Source organism: Corvus kubaryi, unplaced genomic scaffold (assembly GCF_017639235.1).
Source record: "Corvus kubaryi isolate FWS band 111438036 unplaced genomic scaffold, C.kubaryi_AGA036_p1.0 split3-73, whole genome shotgun sequence".
In the NCBI taxonomy this organism is placed as follows: Eukaryota; Metazoa; Chordata; class Aves; order Passeriformes; family Corvidae; genus Corvus; species Corvus kubaryi.
Window position 1 is genome coordinate 29,209,942 of NW_024582091.1, and position 18,420 is coordinate 29,228,361.

Below are 18,420 nucleotides of genomic sequence, written 5' to 3' on the forward strand. Positions count from 1 at the left end.
TTTTTGAGCAGCATTTTGCACCACAAAAGATCCTTGGCATTGTACAAAGGTGACACAGGCCAGAACATAGCCCAGTAAGATGAAGTCTCTGTGAATACTAGACTTTCCATTTTAAGGAGTTCATCCCCATGTGGTTCTGTAACTTTCCCTTTGTTTTTCCTTTTCTTTCCTAATAAGGATAAGTTGCAAACCAAGCTCAATACCCAGCTAAAATAAATGCTCACAGTTAGAAACGTGCAGTTTAAATTAAAGGCCATGGGCAGTTCTTTTTTTACTGCACAGCAGTTGGCTACACAGGCATCAAGGCTGTCCTGTGTCCTGCTGGAAGTGATCTGGTTTTACACTGCCTGGACCTCTGTGGACCCCTCTCTGTTCAGAAAGTTGACAGCTCATTTACCATAATGTTCTTTATATTTTCATTCCTATTGCCAAAAGTTTCCATTAAAAGGTGATTTGCTGATGATGCCAGCTTGCCTTTCATCTTGAGTATTTTCCTAGGCATCCTAAAATCAAAAGTGCTTGGTTAAAAAACTTGAACAACTGGTGTTTTTTAAAGCATACGGAAAAGGAGATCTGAAGAGAACATATTAAATATGTTTTATGGTGATATGATTTTGGATCTATATCTCCTATTCACCTCTATTCCCAGCATGAACCTACAACAAAAATAAATAGCAGGCAACAAAGCTAGTAGTAATGCCAAAGCTTCAAAATAAATGTGGTTGCTTGTGAAAAAGCAGTTGAGTGAGTTGGATGAAATGGCAGTGTAATTATACGGTAGCAAGTCAAAGTTTGATAGCTTGGAGCTTATCTTAGCACAGCATGCCACTTTCCCCCCCAACCCTTGGTATGCCACATTTCTTTTTCAACACTTCATTTGTAGTTGTTCATTTTTAAATAATCCTATCAAACCTTAAATTTCTTTTTACTGATGATTTTGGAAGGAAATTCAGATAGTAATTAAAATGGTACAGAGCAAAACAGTTTAACCAAAATATCCCCAGAAGTAAAATTTTGGATAGTTAAAGTGTACATTGTGAATTCCCAGCTCTGCAGGGTTCTTTATTTTGTTAACACTTCTTGGATTAGCTTCAGTTTTGCCAAGATAAAGGGTAACAGTATACAAGACTCCTATGGAAAATGTGCCTATGCCCTAACTGACCTGAAAATTAGGACTGCCTGTTACATGTATGTGTATATGACACTAGTCCACCGTCACAAAAGTTTCCATTATTTGGAAGATTGAGCAGAACAAAATGGCTTAAGCTTTAATATAGAAAATTTAAGTTACTAGTACGCTTTTAAGTAGTTCAGTAAAAATTGCTTCCTTTTAGTAGTCAAGGTCATTTATCTGATACCTGCTTCCTTCCCCCTCTGGGGATGCTTCCTGTTTTCCATGTCAGTCCACACATCCGCCCATGTATTTCCATGTGCCTTTTCCTGTTGTCCTCTGATCTGCTGCAGCTGCTCCTCAGATGCCTCTCCACCAAGGAAAGGTTCCAAAGCCGAGCTGGCTCCTATACAGTGCCATGAAGACACACTCTGAGGACACCTGCCCTCAGCTCTTGAGCTAGGAGGCAGCAGCATGTGCATTTCTGGGCGTGCTGCTGCAAAGTGGCCTGTGTACCATTAACAGTGCACACCCCACTTTGGAAGTCCCTCTTGTGTCTTCACCTTGTCCCCTGTGCTGTTTGTATTGTGCGAGGGGCACAAGAAAAACAACAGGAAAATAAGATGTGTCAGGTCTCTGACAGTAAAATCATGTCTGTGTTTTCAGGTATGACTCTGTTACCCTCTGTGATGGCTACTGCTATGGAAATAAAATGCTGACTGATAACTGGGAGAAAATTATTTAAGGAAGGATCCTGCTTTTTACATGTGGAATTGCATCATCAGGGAGTCAGTGGGGTTTGGCTGTAAAGCAGAAAGCCAGAGAGACACTGTACTGTCTGTACATTGCTGTCAAATACACCCTAGCTCATGAGTGTTTCCAACCTTCCTTTCTACTGCTTTGCAGTAGAAATGTGACTATTTATTTCAGTTACCTGTGTTCCAACAATAGCAGAACTGAGGTGGAGTATTAAAAAATACTTACTTGAAAGGGAAAAGCGCATGAGACATGATTAGGTAGCCAGTATTTTCTTACATGTTTTTTATTGAGGAATACATTTTGTTTCTCTTCCTTTTTGTTCTCCTACTGCAGGGGACGGATGTGGGCACACAGTCATGTATCAAGACAGTGGGACGCTGGCATCCAAGAACTATCCTGGGACATACCCAAACTACACTCTTTGTGAAAAGAAAATCCAAGTGCCTCCAGGAAAACGCCTGATCTTGAAAATTGGAGACCTGGATATCGAATCACAGAAGTGCGAGTCCAGCTACCTTACCATTGAGAGCTCTTCAACATCACATGGTATGTAAGAGACAAGGCCATGGTAAAAGTGTGAGTAAAAGGCAGCTTAGCAAAACGCAAGAAATGTCAGTCCTCTCCTCCTCCTTTCTGTATTCAAGTGTGTCGCTCTCTGTGTGGGAAGCCATTGTCCCACTGTGTGCAGTTCTGCCGCTGTGCTGTGCTGCAGAGGGGCTGCTGGGGCTCTGGCACAGCCATCCTGAGGGCTCTGCCTTCAGACCTGCAGAGCTGGACCCATCACCGTTTTGGTACAGCAAGTCTATACATCTATATCAGCCCTGTTCCCTTCTTGTGTAGGGAAAGATATTCCTCACAAACTAGACAAAGATGAGAAACTGGAGTTGATGATCCTGTGTGTCTCTATTCCTAGGCAGTCCATGGCTCAGAGAGGAGATAACCTTTACTATTGCTAGCTGTTAGCCACCTTACTAATGTACAGGCTTTAATGCTTGCAGATACTAAATGCATTCAGCCAGACTGCACTCTTGTAAGAGATTTGCACAGGAAGATAAGTAAATAATCTGCTATAGCTGTGCACTTAAAACAGTCATAACAGCAACAGGATTAGAACCTGAGGTCTTCCTCAAAATGGTTTTCTGAACCAGTTGTCACTGAAACTTGTGATCTGCACTTTTTAGAAGAGTCAAACTGATTTTCAAGTCGTGTGCCCTTTTTCAGAAGTCCAATTTAAATTCAAACCTGCAAGGAGTTCTACAATGTAGGAATAAACTCCTGAATTGACAGTTCATAAAATTTTGCCTCCTGGGAGTGGGCTTTGTAGCCCTTCAGTCAGCTGAGGCTAAATGTGCTGTACTGGACTTAACAAGCAGAATGGATTCAAGGGAAAAATGTGATGAAGATATGAGCTGCACAGAGCCTCTGCAGGTTTTCCACCTCACCACTTGGCTCAGAAAAGTATGTGGTTCTCCAAAGATGAGATCTCATAGGATATCTTAGTAGTAAGGAGGGTTGATTGCCTTTCATTTATCAGCATGATAGGCTTATCACTCATTTGGTAAGAGAAGATCAAGTGAGGTATTAAAGGCTTGCTCACAAAGGGAGGTAAAGGTAATTATTGTTCTCGTGGGGGAGGTATTACGTTTTGAGACAAGCTTCACTAAGAGTGGGCAGTGACATGCTGATATCTAAGCCTGCACAGAGCTTGATTTGAGGCATAAGGAGCTTCATGTTCATGTGTGCTGGGATTTTTTTAATGTTATTTATTTATTTCTTCACTTTGAAAGTGGTGAGGCACTGGAAGAGGTTGCCCAGAGAAGTTGTGGGTGTACCATCCCTGGAAATGTTCAAGGCCAGGTTGGATGGGGACTTGACCAGCCTAATCTAATGGAAGGTCCCTGCCCATGTCAGGGGGGGTTGGAATTAGATGCTCTTTAAGATCCCTTACAACCGAAGCCATTCTATGATTCTGTGATCCGTTTCATAACTAAGTAATGAGTTGTGTTCACCTGAAGCAGTCTGTCTGTACTTGGCAGTAAGAAATAGGTGGTTAATAATGCATTAATGTATCTTTGTATAATTTTTATCGATACTGTCTTGACATTTCTCATCTAAGAATCTTCTCAGAAATAGGGATAAATCAATATATTGTTTTTGAAGTGAAAAATGAAGCTTGGATGTTGATTGAAATTCTGGCTCCTCACAGATCAGCCTGAAAGCATCTTCACATCATTTATCCTGCAGTTATTCAGCCTATAAGCGCAGAATAGCTGTGTATTATGCAATCAAGTCCACATAATTAATTTTTTTAGAGTATTCCCACACCCATTTTCAGATCTGGTTGGTAATGTCTGATGCATGTGGACTATAATTTGCATTCTCAGTAATGAACTGCACAATTAGCAGATTTTGGTCATATCTGATTAAACCAGTTTAATAGTTTAGGCAGACATACCATCTGTAATGATTTTTTGTGGTCTGCAGCTCACTGTAGACTTTCCTACCAGCATACCTACAGAGTCTCTATTCTACATTCAGGCAAATCCATGGAGAATGAATGTGGAAATAGTTCTATAGGCATAAATTCATGATGCTGCTTATGTTTTAAAAGACATATGAATTCTTAGATGAGATTAGATCTTCTCTAAGTCATTTTTTTCAACGGTCTTGCTGTAGCTTTGGGTTTCAATATGCATTTATGCAAGCAAAAGAAACCCTGTGAATAAGCACTGCTACATCTCTTCAGTCTGCTAAGTGTCCTTTTAGACAGCTGTTTCTGAACGCAGATCTCCTCTTTGCAACCCTTCCCTCTTCATGAACATCTACAGGCAGGTCGACATCTTCCCTCTGGCCAAGGAGGTACTGACCTTAGCCATCAAAATTTTTCTCATGGGATGATGGAGAGTTGAAAATATTTTGCAAGCACTGAAAACACCTGAGCAATTAAAAACTAATCTCTGTGTGTTTTCTGTATTTGACCTGGATTTAAAAAGGGAAACCTAAAAAGCAAAGTATGAAAGCTGGCAGTGTGAATACTGCTCATGTTTCAAATTAGGCTGAGCAGTCTTTGCTTTTATTTAGGAGGTTTGCAATTACAAGACAATAAGGTCCAAAGGGAAATATGTTTTAAATATCATGCTGATCTCTTCAGCTCTACAGAAGACAACAGCATGAATGTCAGTATGAGTACAAACATCTGTTGAGGACTACATCTGAAGCTTAGAAAATTGGTCAGAGGCAAAATACTAGATTATGCATACAAATAGAAAATTAGTCTGAAGAAGACTCCAGACGATAAAGTTTTGTTTTCCTTTCAGATTTCTTCCAGCCTTTGCTTTTAACTGTGATTCATTCATCATTATAACCATCTGCAGGGATTCTTGCAATACAGCAAGGGGTAACTCAATTTGTCTGTGGGGTATTTATGTTCCATGCAGTAAAGGGAAGCTGTTAAATACAAATGAACGGATTAATTGATTTATGTTACTTTTGTTAGTTGGTGACTACTTACATGCAAATTTTATTTAAGTTCAGGACATTCCTTGAATTCTGTAGATGGAGAAGAGTACGATTCATTCCTAGAAAAGCATGTAGTATTGTGTATGCTGATCTACTGAAACCTTTCTGAGTCTAAACTAAGACACAAATGTGACACTACAGTTCCTCTCACCTTTGGCACTTCTCAGCTTTGATGGACCTGTGATAGCAGCTATTGAATTTATATTTCTCCAATATTGCAATTAAAGATGATAATTAAATAATCTTAATGGAGCTCTAAAACTGGAGTCATACAGCATCTGAACACTGTATCTCTGAGTTATTACTCTGCAAATTATTTTCTTTAGTGTTCACTGGAGGAAAGAACCTGTAGCGAGCCTTTTCTTTCAAGCTGTTAGCTCTGTATCCAGACGTAGATGTGAAAATATTAATCATCAGTCAGCAAAGGGAGTCTAACACCCGTTTTGGTGAAACTGAGTCACCTTTGTCTGACAAACATTTTAATATTAGCACAGCTTTGCACGTGTTGTCTCTAGGAGAAATAAATAGGTGATCATGTTCTGTTTCAAAGGCACAGTTTTTCACTGGATTAAAATATGGTCGTTTTTGTTCCACAGAAAATTAATATGAACATAAGCTCACAGTGTAGACAAGGTGCAGCCTTTACTGAAATGCTTTTCTTCTCAAGTTAATTGCATTATCTGAGCATATTAAAAATACTGAGCTCTGAAGTAGAGCTTCTGATTTTTTAATTAGTTAAAGGGATATGTGAAAACAAGATTAACCATGTCAGCCCTGTAGTTCTCAAGAACAAAATTTGCACTACTTATGAAGGTGGATCATGTTTTAAAAGTTCAACAGGAACTGCTTTTAGTCTGCTTCTTCTCGTGTCTCTATCAGATTTCTGTACCTCTTTTGACCCCTTTTTCTTGCTTTTTTCTATCTCTTTCCCCATCTAATGGCTTAGTATTTTTTCCCTTAATTTTGTGAGATGATCATCAGTCTTGACTGGAGAGAAAGACGAAAGAAGAGATAAGTGCCTACTTACTTCCTCATTCACTTGCAGTCAGTAGGTGGTTGATGTGTTCCTCTGGGGTGGATGTCAGAGCTGCTGAGTGACTAGTAATAATTTGGAGAGTTAGTGCAGTTGACTTGTTCTTGCATAATTTACAGCTAGTAACTAATGTGAAATAGAGAATTTACTGAAAATGCTTTCTCCTCCCCACACCCCATCACTAAAGGTACAGAGTACCTTCCGATGCCTCCTACCTGTCATTATTACTTGAGGGGATTCATCAAACCAGTCACTCCTTATTATGTATTGAAATAAACATGTTGTTTGAATAAAGGGTGTGTCCAGGTTTCTTTTTCATCCCTCAAAGGAAACTTGTTATTACTGTATTGTTTCTGGTATTTCAGGAAACCCAGAGAAATGCCCAGACAAGTTCTTGCTGAAGATCAAGTTGAGCAGTTTCTTAACAGTCAAAACGCTTTTAGCAGTTGGGTTTCGCCTGAGTGGTTGCAGTATCCTGAATTTTCAGCTTTGGAAGGATTGATGTAACAAAGAATGTCAGCGTTTTGTTTTATCAAGTTGACCTTTTTTCCTGTTAGCTGCATACAGTGTATTCTCTGGTTTTTGTTAAACTACAGTTCTTCACTCATGATTCCTAGTTGTTGCTGTGCTTCTGTCTTTGGATTTGGCTAAAACCACAACAGCGTTAAAAGCGGGGATCTCATCTGAGGTCAAGCAGGCAGACCTACAGCCTGTGCAGGTGACCCAGATGCTCCATTTTTAAACTCTGATTACTTCCCCAGCCTAACTCAGACGTCTTTTTCTTTATTGCAGTCTTTTGCAACCCTTTGGAAATGTTAACTGAAAGTTATATTTGTTTTTCCTGAAACAAGAAGTGCTTACCACTCAGCCTGAGGTCAGACTGTGTTGCACAGAGTTAAGTGTTGAATAACCAGGCTGTCTCATCCTGACTACTCTGTCATCTCATATCTGCCAAGAATTAAACTCCACCTTCCCCGCACCCTGCAAGGAAGGAGCAGCACCTTTTGTCTCCTGGCATGTCCTTGCAGGGTCCTGCTGGTTCCCACTGCACATGTGCATGTCAGGGTTGGAACAAAGAGGACCTCTCTTGGTAAGGGGGAGAGGAATAGTTACTGCTCATCAAAGTACCTGTGTGAATGTGGGATGGAGATGAATTTTGAGAGTGCAGGTGTTTTCATACAACAGATCCTTGCTGGTTTTGTGAGCTGTTTGTGAAAGACTTGCACTCTGGATGAGTTTTTAGCTCTGAAGTGAAACAAGTATAATCTGTGTTCATCATACCCCTGTCTTTCCCCAGATACTGAGGTAATTCCAGATTGATTTATTTGAGAAAAGGCTACAATTTAAAACATTGTTTTCCCCAAACAAATGCATTAAGACATGATAATCCTTTAGAAGCACATTCATGGATTGTTGCTGTACCTTGCCTGCTAACCATGGCTTACTCTGCAAGTAAAGACTGACAAAAGGGAGAAGATTCTCTGTTGAACAGAGGCCATCATGATTTAATATCCGAACCAAGTTTCTTCAAGATCTCTGCAAATGTCAAGCTGCAGATTTCAAATAAAGTTGAGGAATTTGAAAGCAGAATGAGCAAGTGAACTGGCCATTCAATAGCTGAAGAGGGAAATAGTTGCTTCTGAAAGGAAGAAAAAGCCTTATAGAACAGGCAGAAAGTATCAAGAACTAGAGAAACAAACAGCATGTAGGCACTGCCAGCTGGTGTGAAAGAAAACTGTCCTCTGGGCACAGTACTTCTTAAGGGAAGTAGAAAAAATAATGGAACGTAATTCAACAAAGAAAGCTCAGGAGCTGTGCCAGAGCCTGGTTGACAGTAGAAGTAAACTAGACCTCATAAAACCAGACAATGCTGTAAAGATCATCAGATTTGCAAAGCAACACTATTATGAAAAGACAAAAGCAGTAGGCCATTGCTAACGTTTAAAAATAAACAACACGTAAAATAGTCTCTTTAGTCTCCAGAGGGGCCAGCCAAAGGATATCCATGAGACAATTTACTGTGTATCTTTATCTTGCAGGATGTTAATACTGCTTGGAGACAGTGATTCCAAAATAAAAGCGTTTTATTTAAGCCACCTAAACCATACCAACAGATAAAATGTTCTGGATGAAAGGCATTAAAAGTTAGTTTAATTATGGAGAATATTACATTTAGTATACTTGAAATCCTTAGATGCCTAATATCTCTCCTGCAGTATTTTATATATATATATATATATATATATATATATAAAAGGAATCTGGAGTGAACGGACAGAACTACAGTTGGGTCAACTTCTTGTGACAGGGAAAGAAGAAAAGGCCCTGGCATCTAGATATAGTGATGTTGAAATATGGAGAACACCTACTCAGTTTCATCACATGTAACACATCTGTTTATTAAATCAAACTCTTTGCTTTGTTCTTATAAACAAACCAAATAATCCTGACTACTTACCCCAGCAGAGCTCCAGCCAAGTCGCTTTAACAGGAAGCTGAGAGACATCAGCATTCATGACTCGTTTTTCAAGCCGAATATGCAAAACAACCCACCTCACAACTAACATTAGAAGATGAAAAACTGATAACGTGATCTGGCAGTTCTCAAAAGGGATCTTAAAAAACTTCTGGCTAAGTCCCAGGTTTAGGAATTAAATATTTATCCAGAGTCAAGTCCAAATGCTGCAGTAAAAATTAACAGCCTTATAAGCAAGTTTCTTATTCTCGTATGGGGGCTTTCTCCATCATCCCTCATCTTCACTCTGGTTGTACACTATTCATATAGACAGCCCAGGGAAATCAATAAATCCCACGTGGAATGGACAGACAAGATGGGGAGCACATATGAATGAGTTTTAAAAGCAAACAATGAAAGTATTTTTGTCACCTCAATTGCAAATGGAAAATACTGAGAAGTTTAAATGCAGTTTTCAGATGAAGTCTAACGTGCACAGATGCTGACTGGGCACTTAGTCTTCTATGTCTATAAACTCTCACAATATATGTATTTGAGGTAATAGTGGGTCAATGGAGAGCAAACTTACCAGGCACTACTGTGTCTGTAGCAAGGGCATCTAATCTGGCACCCCACAAGCCAAAATGCAGAAACCTTGGGAGACTGTCCTGTCTCTGGATTTACAACATGAAAGGAAATAGAGGACTGATGTGTCGAAGTGCAGGGGAAAGAGTACATAAACCCAAAGATTTTTCTAAAGAAAATTTAAAAACAGATGAAAACATAAAATTCTCTCATCTATCAAAACTGAACCCAAAGAATTGTCTTGACCCTGAATCAGTTTTATTTTCTAAGCATTACTAGTTGTCCCCTTAGTGAGTTTCCTGGAAGACCGTCAATGTAAAATAAATTGATTAGGGGAGAAATTGTAATTTGAAGTTAAAAAGGCCACTCTGCAACGACTTGGCAAAATGGAGAGAGGTGCTGCTTAACCAAACCCAACATTATTAGGTAAATCAAATCACAAATGACACTGGTCATTTTAAACACAGTAAGCACCAGAAAGGGGGGATTAACACCTTTTCCTAAAAACCAGACTGTACACATTTCTAATTCTTTCAGGGAGTAAAGAACCTCTGAGTCAAACTGGTGTCTGGTCAGTTTCCCTAAGAACAGCAATATAGGGGTGAGATAGTGCTTACACTTTTTCCTGAACCCTACCTCTCAGCACTTATTTCTCTGTTGGGTAACATGGAAATAAACTCTGCTAGATCCCAGGCAAGTCTGAGGACCTGACAGTGTAGTGCTGATATGGTCTTACCTGAATTATTGAGAAGAAATACATTGAAGTGTTTTGCAAGGCTTCCTCAGCCGGCAACAAAAGAACAAGTGAATGTTTTGTAGTATTAATGAATTCCACCCCCCAACACACCTTATTTTTTTCTTTCAAATCTTTGCAGAAGACTTATAAACTTTTGGAAAATATTCCTTCCTTGAGTATATACTCTTTCTTGCTTCTATATCCTTTAAGGAATTAATCCTAGGCTCCCTTTATTTTGAGCTACCCATAGGAATCTCTTGGTGCGCCAGAACGGCTCTTGGCAGAAAATAACCATAGCCTGGTAACCTTTTTGGATTTATTACTTAATAGCAGAAACTTGTCTTGAGATATTGAATGTTGGTTTCTTAAGCTGATTGCTTCTGAATTTCCTGCTTTAATTTGGATTATACAGCTCTATGTGTCTAGATTATTTTGTATTTTTTTTTATTTTATTGGTTTTGCCCATGAAGTATGATTTGTTTGTATAATTATCTGGAACGTATGTAGACTTGCTACTGGTGGAGTCACTCATCCCTGATCCAGCTGATGTGTGGTTGAGTGAATCAGCCATCTAAATTATACCTCCAGAGTAGATAGGTCACTGCCAATCGCTGCGAGGGAGAAAGCCAAAGAACACTTGTGAGAAAATATGTAGAGACAATCCTTGAGAGAAGAAAAGGACTAAAGCTTTCTCAGGTGTTCTGTTTTGAAGACGTGCAATGCTCCCTGTCTTTTCCCCCTCTTCTCTCTCTCTCTCAAAAAAAATCTAAGTTAGCACTTTATTTCTCCCACTGCAACCTGACACAAAAGACCTTCTCAAATAAATCACTCGTGCAGTTGTCTGGTATGACACAGTGTCAGATGCTGTCTTTTTGATAAGTTCATTTCCTAAGCAATTTGTTTAACCCTTTTTATAGACATTGTTTTCTCTGACTAAGTCGTGAGTCATTTTTCAACACATGAGTACTCCAGGGAAATGTCACACTCGTCGCTTGTTTCTCTGCCTGCCTGGCTTCACCATATGATTTTTATGAGCCAAAAGGACAAGAGTTCTTCCTTTTGTTTGTCCCATTCTGCTGACAGCTGGCTGTCATTGGCTCCAATTGGGCTACTCTATAGGCTGACCTTTTAGCTGTTATAGGGCAAATTAAGTATTTGGAAAAGAGCCCCTTCCCTAACCCAGAGTATCAAGCAAAATGAAGAAGCTTTTAGGAGCCTGTTACGATGGGTATCACTCATCAAATCTGTGTCATGATGTGAATGTAATTTTTTGTGTCTCAGAAGTCAGTTCCAAGTTGCCCTAAAGTAGCCACCACCACCAAGATGAGGCTGTCTAGGAAAAAGCAAAGTGATCATTTTTCATCCCAAAGACTTGCTTTAGGACACAAAAGCTGTCATTCACCTCAACAGAACAGATGGGCTGAGGGCTTGTAAAGGGTTATTTGTTTTTTTTTTCCTCTGGGGAAAAAAGTCTGTTTGCCATCTTACAAAAACCTCTTCTTTGCAGTTGATATTGTAAACATGCTCATAAATTTGAACAAGTATATCCAAACTGCCTTGAATTTTCTGTATTATCTGTGCCTGAGGGCAGCTAGGGACAAGTGTTTGCACCCAGGTACGGTGACAGAAGGCAAGCGCAAAGACTGTGGCAGTCTCAAAGGAACACTCCCCTTGGGAACTGAGTTTCTGAGGAAGCAAATGTAATTACTAGGAGTCCTGGGCACGCCTGCTGTCACAAGAAAGGCGTGTCCCAAAGACTTTTCCAAGATACTGCAGTTGGCAGCTATAAAACCCTTATCTAATTCACTGTAAGCACAAGGCTGTTGTCTCCCTGTCCCACTCCCTTCTTCTTCCCCTTTCTCTCCCTTTTTTTTGTTAAAAACTCTAGAGACTTGAACTGTACTCTTCTATGGTCTAATGGTGTTTTTAAATGGAAAAAGGTTAAGAAATGTTCTAAGGGAAGCGCTACTGCCTTGTAGTACAATTTGGCTTGTGCAGTGAAGGTCCTTGAAAACCAGGTGTTCTGTTTCTGATCTTAATCCTTCCCGACTGGCTGCTGTGCCACAATGGCATGAGCTGTGTGTGTTTGGAGGGTTTATCTCGGGGACCCTGCCTAGATCCCTTGGATTGCTTTTGAATGTAGTGTCATTTTCTCTAATGAGTTACTGCAGTTGTAAGCATGCTATACTTCAAGGGTCAAAGGGCATTAATCTTTCTCTTAAGGCTTATGCAATGAGAAACGTGGATGTTGGAATTGCTGCCATGGAGAGACAATTGGATCCTGGCCATTCCTTGTCAGGGTAACTTTAGAGCTCATACCCGTAAAGGACTGAAGCCAAAACCCTTTTGTCAACATTTGGATTGGTACTGAAAGAGAATGAGTGTGTTATGAAATTCTTTGCTAATCATGAGAATATTCCAGCCTAATTATGTCATCTAAACTTTTGAAATCTTCTTTGTTCTGTCTGTAGGGCCGTACTGTGGTAACGTGATGCCTGTCCCCAAAGAAATCATTCTAGATAGCAATGAGGCAACTATTCACTTTGAGAGTGGATCCCACGTGTCAGGACGAGGCTTTCTGTTGTCCTATGCCAGCAGTGATCATCCAGGTAAGGTGAAATCCAAAAGTAGTAGAAGATTAGTGGCATAATCCCCCCTATTTAATTATCATCTCTACACACATAGAGCCTTAGCCTAAATGTTTGTTCCTAAATATTTCCAGACTAGAATGAGCCATGGTATTTTTAATAGTACGTGTGCAAGAAACAGTTGTAACATTAACCAGATATAATAGCTGCTGAAATCCTACCTAGACCATTTGGAATACAGGCCCAGTGGAGGGGAAAACAGTGCCTTCTCCTTGAAGCTCTGCTGTGTTTTGAGCTCCAGCATCCATCACACTGTGAGAGAATGGAAGGGTAGGAGAGATTAAAGTTTTCATTCCCACATTTAATGTTCTGGAGGTCTGTTCAGTTTTTAAGGTGTAAAGCATAAGAAGAGTAGAAAAGGGAGTTGGAAAGAATGAGAGAAAACCATAGCTGTTGCTTCCAGTCCAGTAAAATTGCTTAAGTATTATACAGAGAGGTCCTTAAATGTAATTTCATGTTCTCCAAATATTTGTCTGTATTTTTACATCCTACAATGGGAATTGACATTTGCAAACTTTTCACAGATCTAATCACCTGTTTGGAACGAGCAAACCACTACACAAAGGCTGAATTCAGGTAAAGAGGGTTTGCAGCTCTGCATTCTGGTTTGCTCTGCTGTATCTGTCAACTGGTTCAATTGCTACAAAATGTTAAACAGTCTTGTTTTTCTGGAGAGGTGAATTTTTTTGATTTGCAATGCTGTAATGGTCTAATGCCTGGTTGTGAGAAGCAGTAGTGTAGAATGGAAGTCTGTGGCCCAGAAAAATGACGGAATGGAGTTGCAGAGCTCTCAGCAATTCTCATTAAGAGCATACATATACATGGTATATGTAAAAAGAGTTTCCACTTTGAAATTCAAAGTAGCCTCACATTCCAGTGCTTCCTCTGGGAGCAGATCACGTCCCAGCTGATCTAAGATTATCTGAGGACAAGCTATAATTTCTCGGTTCCTTGAACTTTGTGATAGGTTTGAAATGGTAATAAATCGTGCTCTTCTGCCTGCTGTCTGGATGTGCATATAGGCTTCTTATCTTACTCTGAAAACCTGTGTGGTAGCATTTCTAGAACAAGAGAATTAAACAGAAATAAATGCCCTTGAAAAACTGCTTTTCTAGTTCTTTGTGTGCTACTGTGTTCAGTCCACCTATGAACTCAAGGGTCCATTTATTTAGCTCCTAGACTCACAGAGCATCAGCCAGAAATCACGGCTAAAATATTTATTGGTTTGAGGGCATTTCTTTTACAGGAGTTTGTTTGTATTATCACTACAGTTCATGTCATAAACAAGCCTTTCTTCTCTCACTACAGCAGATACTGTCCTGCTGGCTGCAGAGACATAGCAGGTGACATTTCTGGGAACATTGGAGAAGGATACAGAGATGTAAGTACACAGGATAAAGAGGGGAAATTTATAAAGACAAAAGAAACAAGAATAGAAAAACTTGGTTTCAACTTTTGCTGCTTGACTTTTGTCAGTAATTCTTCTGGGCTGTTTTGCTATACCTTTTATTATCAGTATATAAGTAAGTTATCAGTATATAAGCACACAGAGACGCTTTTCAAACAGACAAATCAATTGTGTGAGAACAAAGTCCACTGACTGCCAAATATACCTACTGACCTGTGGTTTCTGGCTTTCTGGAAAAAGCATGCCTAGTGTTTGTCCTTCTTGAGGCAATGCTCATCCATGCATGAAATATTCCTATGATTTTAGCTTTTACTTGTTTGGTGTCCACATGTGAAAAAAATATATTTCAGTAACACATGGGTTTTCTTTAGGATTATGCCTGCACTATCCTAGCATCTGCACTGAAATGAAATAAATATTACACGTTGCCTAATCACATCCCACCGATAACTACCAACCTTTTGGGTTGTTTTAACTTCTTGTTCTTTAAACTCAAAAGTTGAAGTGGTTGCATTTATCCACAGCTCATATCACTCAGAGCTCTGCCCACTCTGTGCCCCTTGCCCTGGACTCTTCTCCTGTCATGCCTGTGAAATCTTTACCTTTCTCGAAGAGAAGTAAGCCTAATCATACCACTGAAGAAAAATGCCACCCTATCACAGTCGCTGAGTTCCCAAAAAGTCAGTGCTCACGTTTAACCTGTTCATCCAGTTATTCAAGTGTGCTGGCTCCAGCCTGGAAAGCAGCAGAGCTGAAGAAACAAAGAAATGCCGCATTACATTCTCATTAGTTGGAGTTATTCTGCCCTTGGTTCCAATGATTAGGGCAGAAAAGCAGCACATGGCATGACCTCATGCAGATTTTATCTGCACTGAGGAATTTGCAAAAGAAATTCTCCCCCCACCATTAAGGAGGATTTTCTGATGGGAAGAACCTGCAGGGCTCCCCTGGAGATGTGCTGCCTTTGTGCCACCACTTTCCCCACCCTTCCCTGGAGGAGACAGTCCAGCACTCCAGCTTGTCCAGTAGCACAGCCCAAACTGGGCCAGTGTGAACCTGACCATCCTGTGCCTGCAGCCCCTAGGACAGTCTCCTTTGTACCTTTCTCTGTCCCTTTCCTGCTTTGCCCTAGCCCAGTGGTGTGTTATTTCCACCTACTTGGCACACAAGTTCTCCTGCCTGTATTTTTCAGCAGTATCCCACCTGAGATACTGGGAAATGGGCTGCACTTAAAACCCAGAAGCAGCTAGGCAACACATAGACAAATCCCCGATGTACACCATGACTCAAACCCTAAGGTGCAGTGATAGATAGGTCTGCCTTCAGGTAAGAACACCAAGGAATTATTGATTTATCTTCCCAAAGAGGTGTTGCCTTGCCTTTGACTTTTTTCCTGAGGAGTGACAATCTTAAAGCATCTTCTCAGAAGCAGGTTATTTGTTTTTTCATTTGAAAAGAAAAATTACTTTGGGAAACATGTATTTGTCAAAGATTACTGCTCTTTCTCCCTTCCCTGACTCTTATTCCTCTTGAGCTTTTGCTGGATTTTATGAGCTGTAACACCTGTATACTGGTGGCTTGGAAGGGAAAGCATTAGCAGTTTGTCAGATTGATTTCCTGAGCCTTGGCTCCTGCCTTTCAGACCTCGCTGCTGTGCAAATCTGCGATCCATGCTGGTGTGGTGGCGGACGAGCTGGGCGGCCAGATCAGCGTCACCCAGCACAAGGGCATCAGCCGCTACGAGGGCGTCATCGCCAACGGTGTCCCCTCACTAGAGTGAGTACCACGGGTGGGGCTGGCACTGGGGCACACCCCGGCACACAGGGCACTGCCCACATCAGCACAAGCAGGTGGGGACACCATTTTGGGGAGCAAAAGATGTTAGGTGTGGGTCTAGGGCTTTATTAAAATAGTGTTGGCGTTGGAGATAGGAAGAGGTTCCAAGTTTTCAGTGGCTCTATACCATGTAGGGTGGTATTTTCTTTTTCCTTCTATTCCTTCCAAAACATACTTGCAAATTACTTTGTTAGCAGATACATGAGAGTACGATGCTCTGGAGCAAACAGCTTTAATCGATGTGCTAATAAATCATGGTAAATTCATGTTGAAGTTTAAAAAAAGCTAGGAAAAATGAGTAAGTAAAAAATGCCATTGAGCCATAGGGGATTTAATGAACAACTTCTTAAACATTGTGTTTTTGACATGTTCAGAGTTTTTCTCTTTTAGAATATTTATAACAAGGGTATTATATTTATTGCTTATCTTCTGACTTTTAATTGTACTGTTGTTGAAGTAGAAATAAATCCTCTAATCTCTATCCAGCACAGTAAGCCCTTCCAGCAACTGCTTCTGTCATTCCAGTTGGTTTATAGTTTTTAATTTTCAAATGTTATCTGGATTTTACATGAGGCCTTTTTTTTTCTTTTGTAAGAAGGGAAATTTCCATCCCATAGCCTATGAGAGCTAAGGCAATATGTATTTTTTATACTATTTTCCTGTTTTCTCCATGATTTCTCACACCTTCCTGACAATTTTACAATCATGGTTTCATTCATGAAAAAAAAAAGGCATTCATGTGTTTTGTTGCTGTGCTTAAACTTCAGCACAGACTGAAATGCTTTATGTGCAATGGCACTGGAGTGTACAAAGCTGGGTAGTGTGTAGATCATAGTCAAAGGATGGAACAGCCTAAATATTTTCTATTTTTCTTGAAAGTTAATTGCCAAAGAAAATTAATATAAACTTGTCTCAAAGCAAATCAAGACTGAGAACTCTGCTCAGGCACCAAGCCCCTCCATAAAACAAATAATACAAATTCTTTCCATCACACATGCCAGCTTAGTGAGACCCTAAATTAAATATTTTGTGCCTTATCTAAAGGTGTTACAGAGCTGTTCACATACATTCGTATGCTTGTGACCCTCAAGAATCCCAGTGGAGTAACTCGGACAGTGGCACATAAAATTTCATAATGAAAGGGAGTTGTGATTCCCGTTCGTATTTTTTTTCATGGTACGAGAGCTAGTGGGCAAAGAATGAAGTGTGTAAGACTGCAAGTGTACACGTGCTGGGGGATTTAGTCCATTTAATGTGAGGTGCCCTGAGAGAGCACCCTAAGGAGGAGCAGAGTCCCTGTAGCTCTCCTGCCTAGAGGGGCAGACAGAGGCACTCCTCGAGCATGATGCACATCTCCGAGGGACGGAGTTGCCCTGAGGAGACAACCTTGCTTTCTACAGGTTGTGCAGGAAGCCACAGGCTCACACTGGGCTGTATGCCTACAAACTAGATGGCATGTACTTTAAGAAAAATGGGAGTGTCAGCACAGCACTTCCCAGGATGCTTCTGCCACACCTGGCAGCTGCGACAGCCTCTAGAACAGACGAACTGTTGGTGTGAGCCCAGGAGAAGGAAATTGGAGCATGTAGGGAAATGCTTTTATTTCAAAACATGAAAAAGTGTTCCTAGAAACAGTAGGCTTGTTTACTAAGAAAAAGAACCAATGCATTTAGTGCTTTAAAAAAGCTTTTATAGGAGCTATCTACAAAGCTGCATGGCTTCCCTGTTCTGCAGTACCTACATGCTGAAAGAAAATCCTGCAGATGAGCCAGTGCCCACAAGAAAAAATTGGTGCTTGAGCACCAATGCCTTAAGAGCTTTTTAGATGCCCTTAAATAAGAGCTTGCACAAGCTTTTAAAATCTCATTTGTAGTGGATTTCAGTATTAAAGATTAAAATTATTTAGTGACTTGAGCTGAAATTGACCTCATCAAAAGCTGCTGCTGGAGTGCATCGAGCTGTTAAGTATCTGTGTTGTTAACGTGGAGTTATGTCTCGCTCACCCACCACCTTGCAAGAGCTGACCTTGGCCTCCCCACTCCATTTTTCAATGTGCTTCTTACACTCCAGCATCTTTGAGGTTTTCACTTCCCATGATCCATGTGCGGACCTGCACCCCCAGATGCTGTAATGAAGCCTGAGTGGCTGGATTTATTGAGCAGTTCTGATACCCCAGTGCAAATACACAGGATGTTGTAACATGGCCCGGCCTGTGACTTATACATCTGCACATGTGGAATCATTTGCCTTTGAAAATGCAAGATTGCATATTGACAAAATGCTTGTCAATAGTGAAAGATGAGATTCAGGGTTAACCTGCACTGCTTAGG

General features: G+C 40.4%; 1 protein-coding gene across 1 annotated transcript in view; it reads left to right on the forward strand.

Annotated features, from left to right (window-relative positions):
* DCBLD1 (discoidin, CUB and LCCL domain containing 1) overlaps positions 1-18,420 on the forward strand; it is a 47,321-nt gene that overhangs the window by 13,450 nt on the left and 15,451 nt on the right. Inside the window, exons 2-6 of the mRNA XM_042017355.1 lie at positions 2,204-2,416; positions 12,670-12,807; positions 13,371-13,422; positions 14,155-14,227; positions 15,897-16,030. Coding sequence (XP_041873289.1) covers positions 2,204-2,416; positions 12,670-12,807; positions 13,371-13,422; positions 14,155-14,227; positions 15,897-16,030 — 610 coding nt within the window. The remainder of the gene's footprint in view (positions 1-2,203; positions 2,417-12,669; positions 12,808-13,370; positions 13,423-14,154; positions 14,228-15,896; positions 16,031-18,420) is intronic.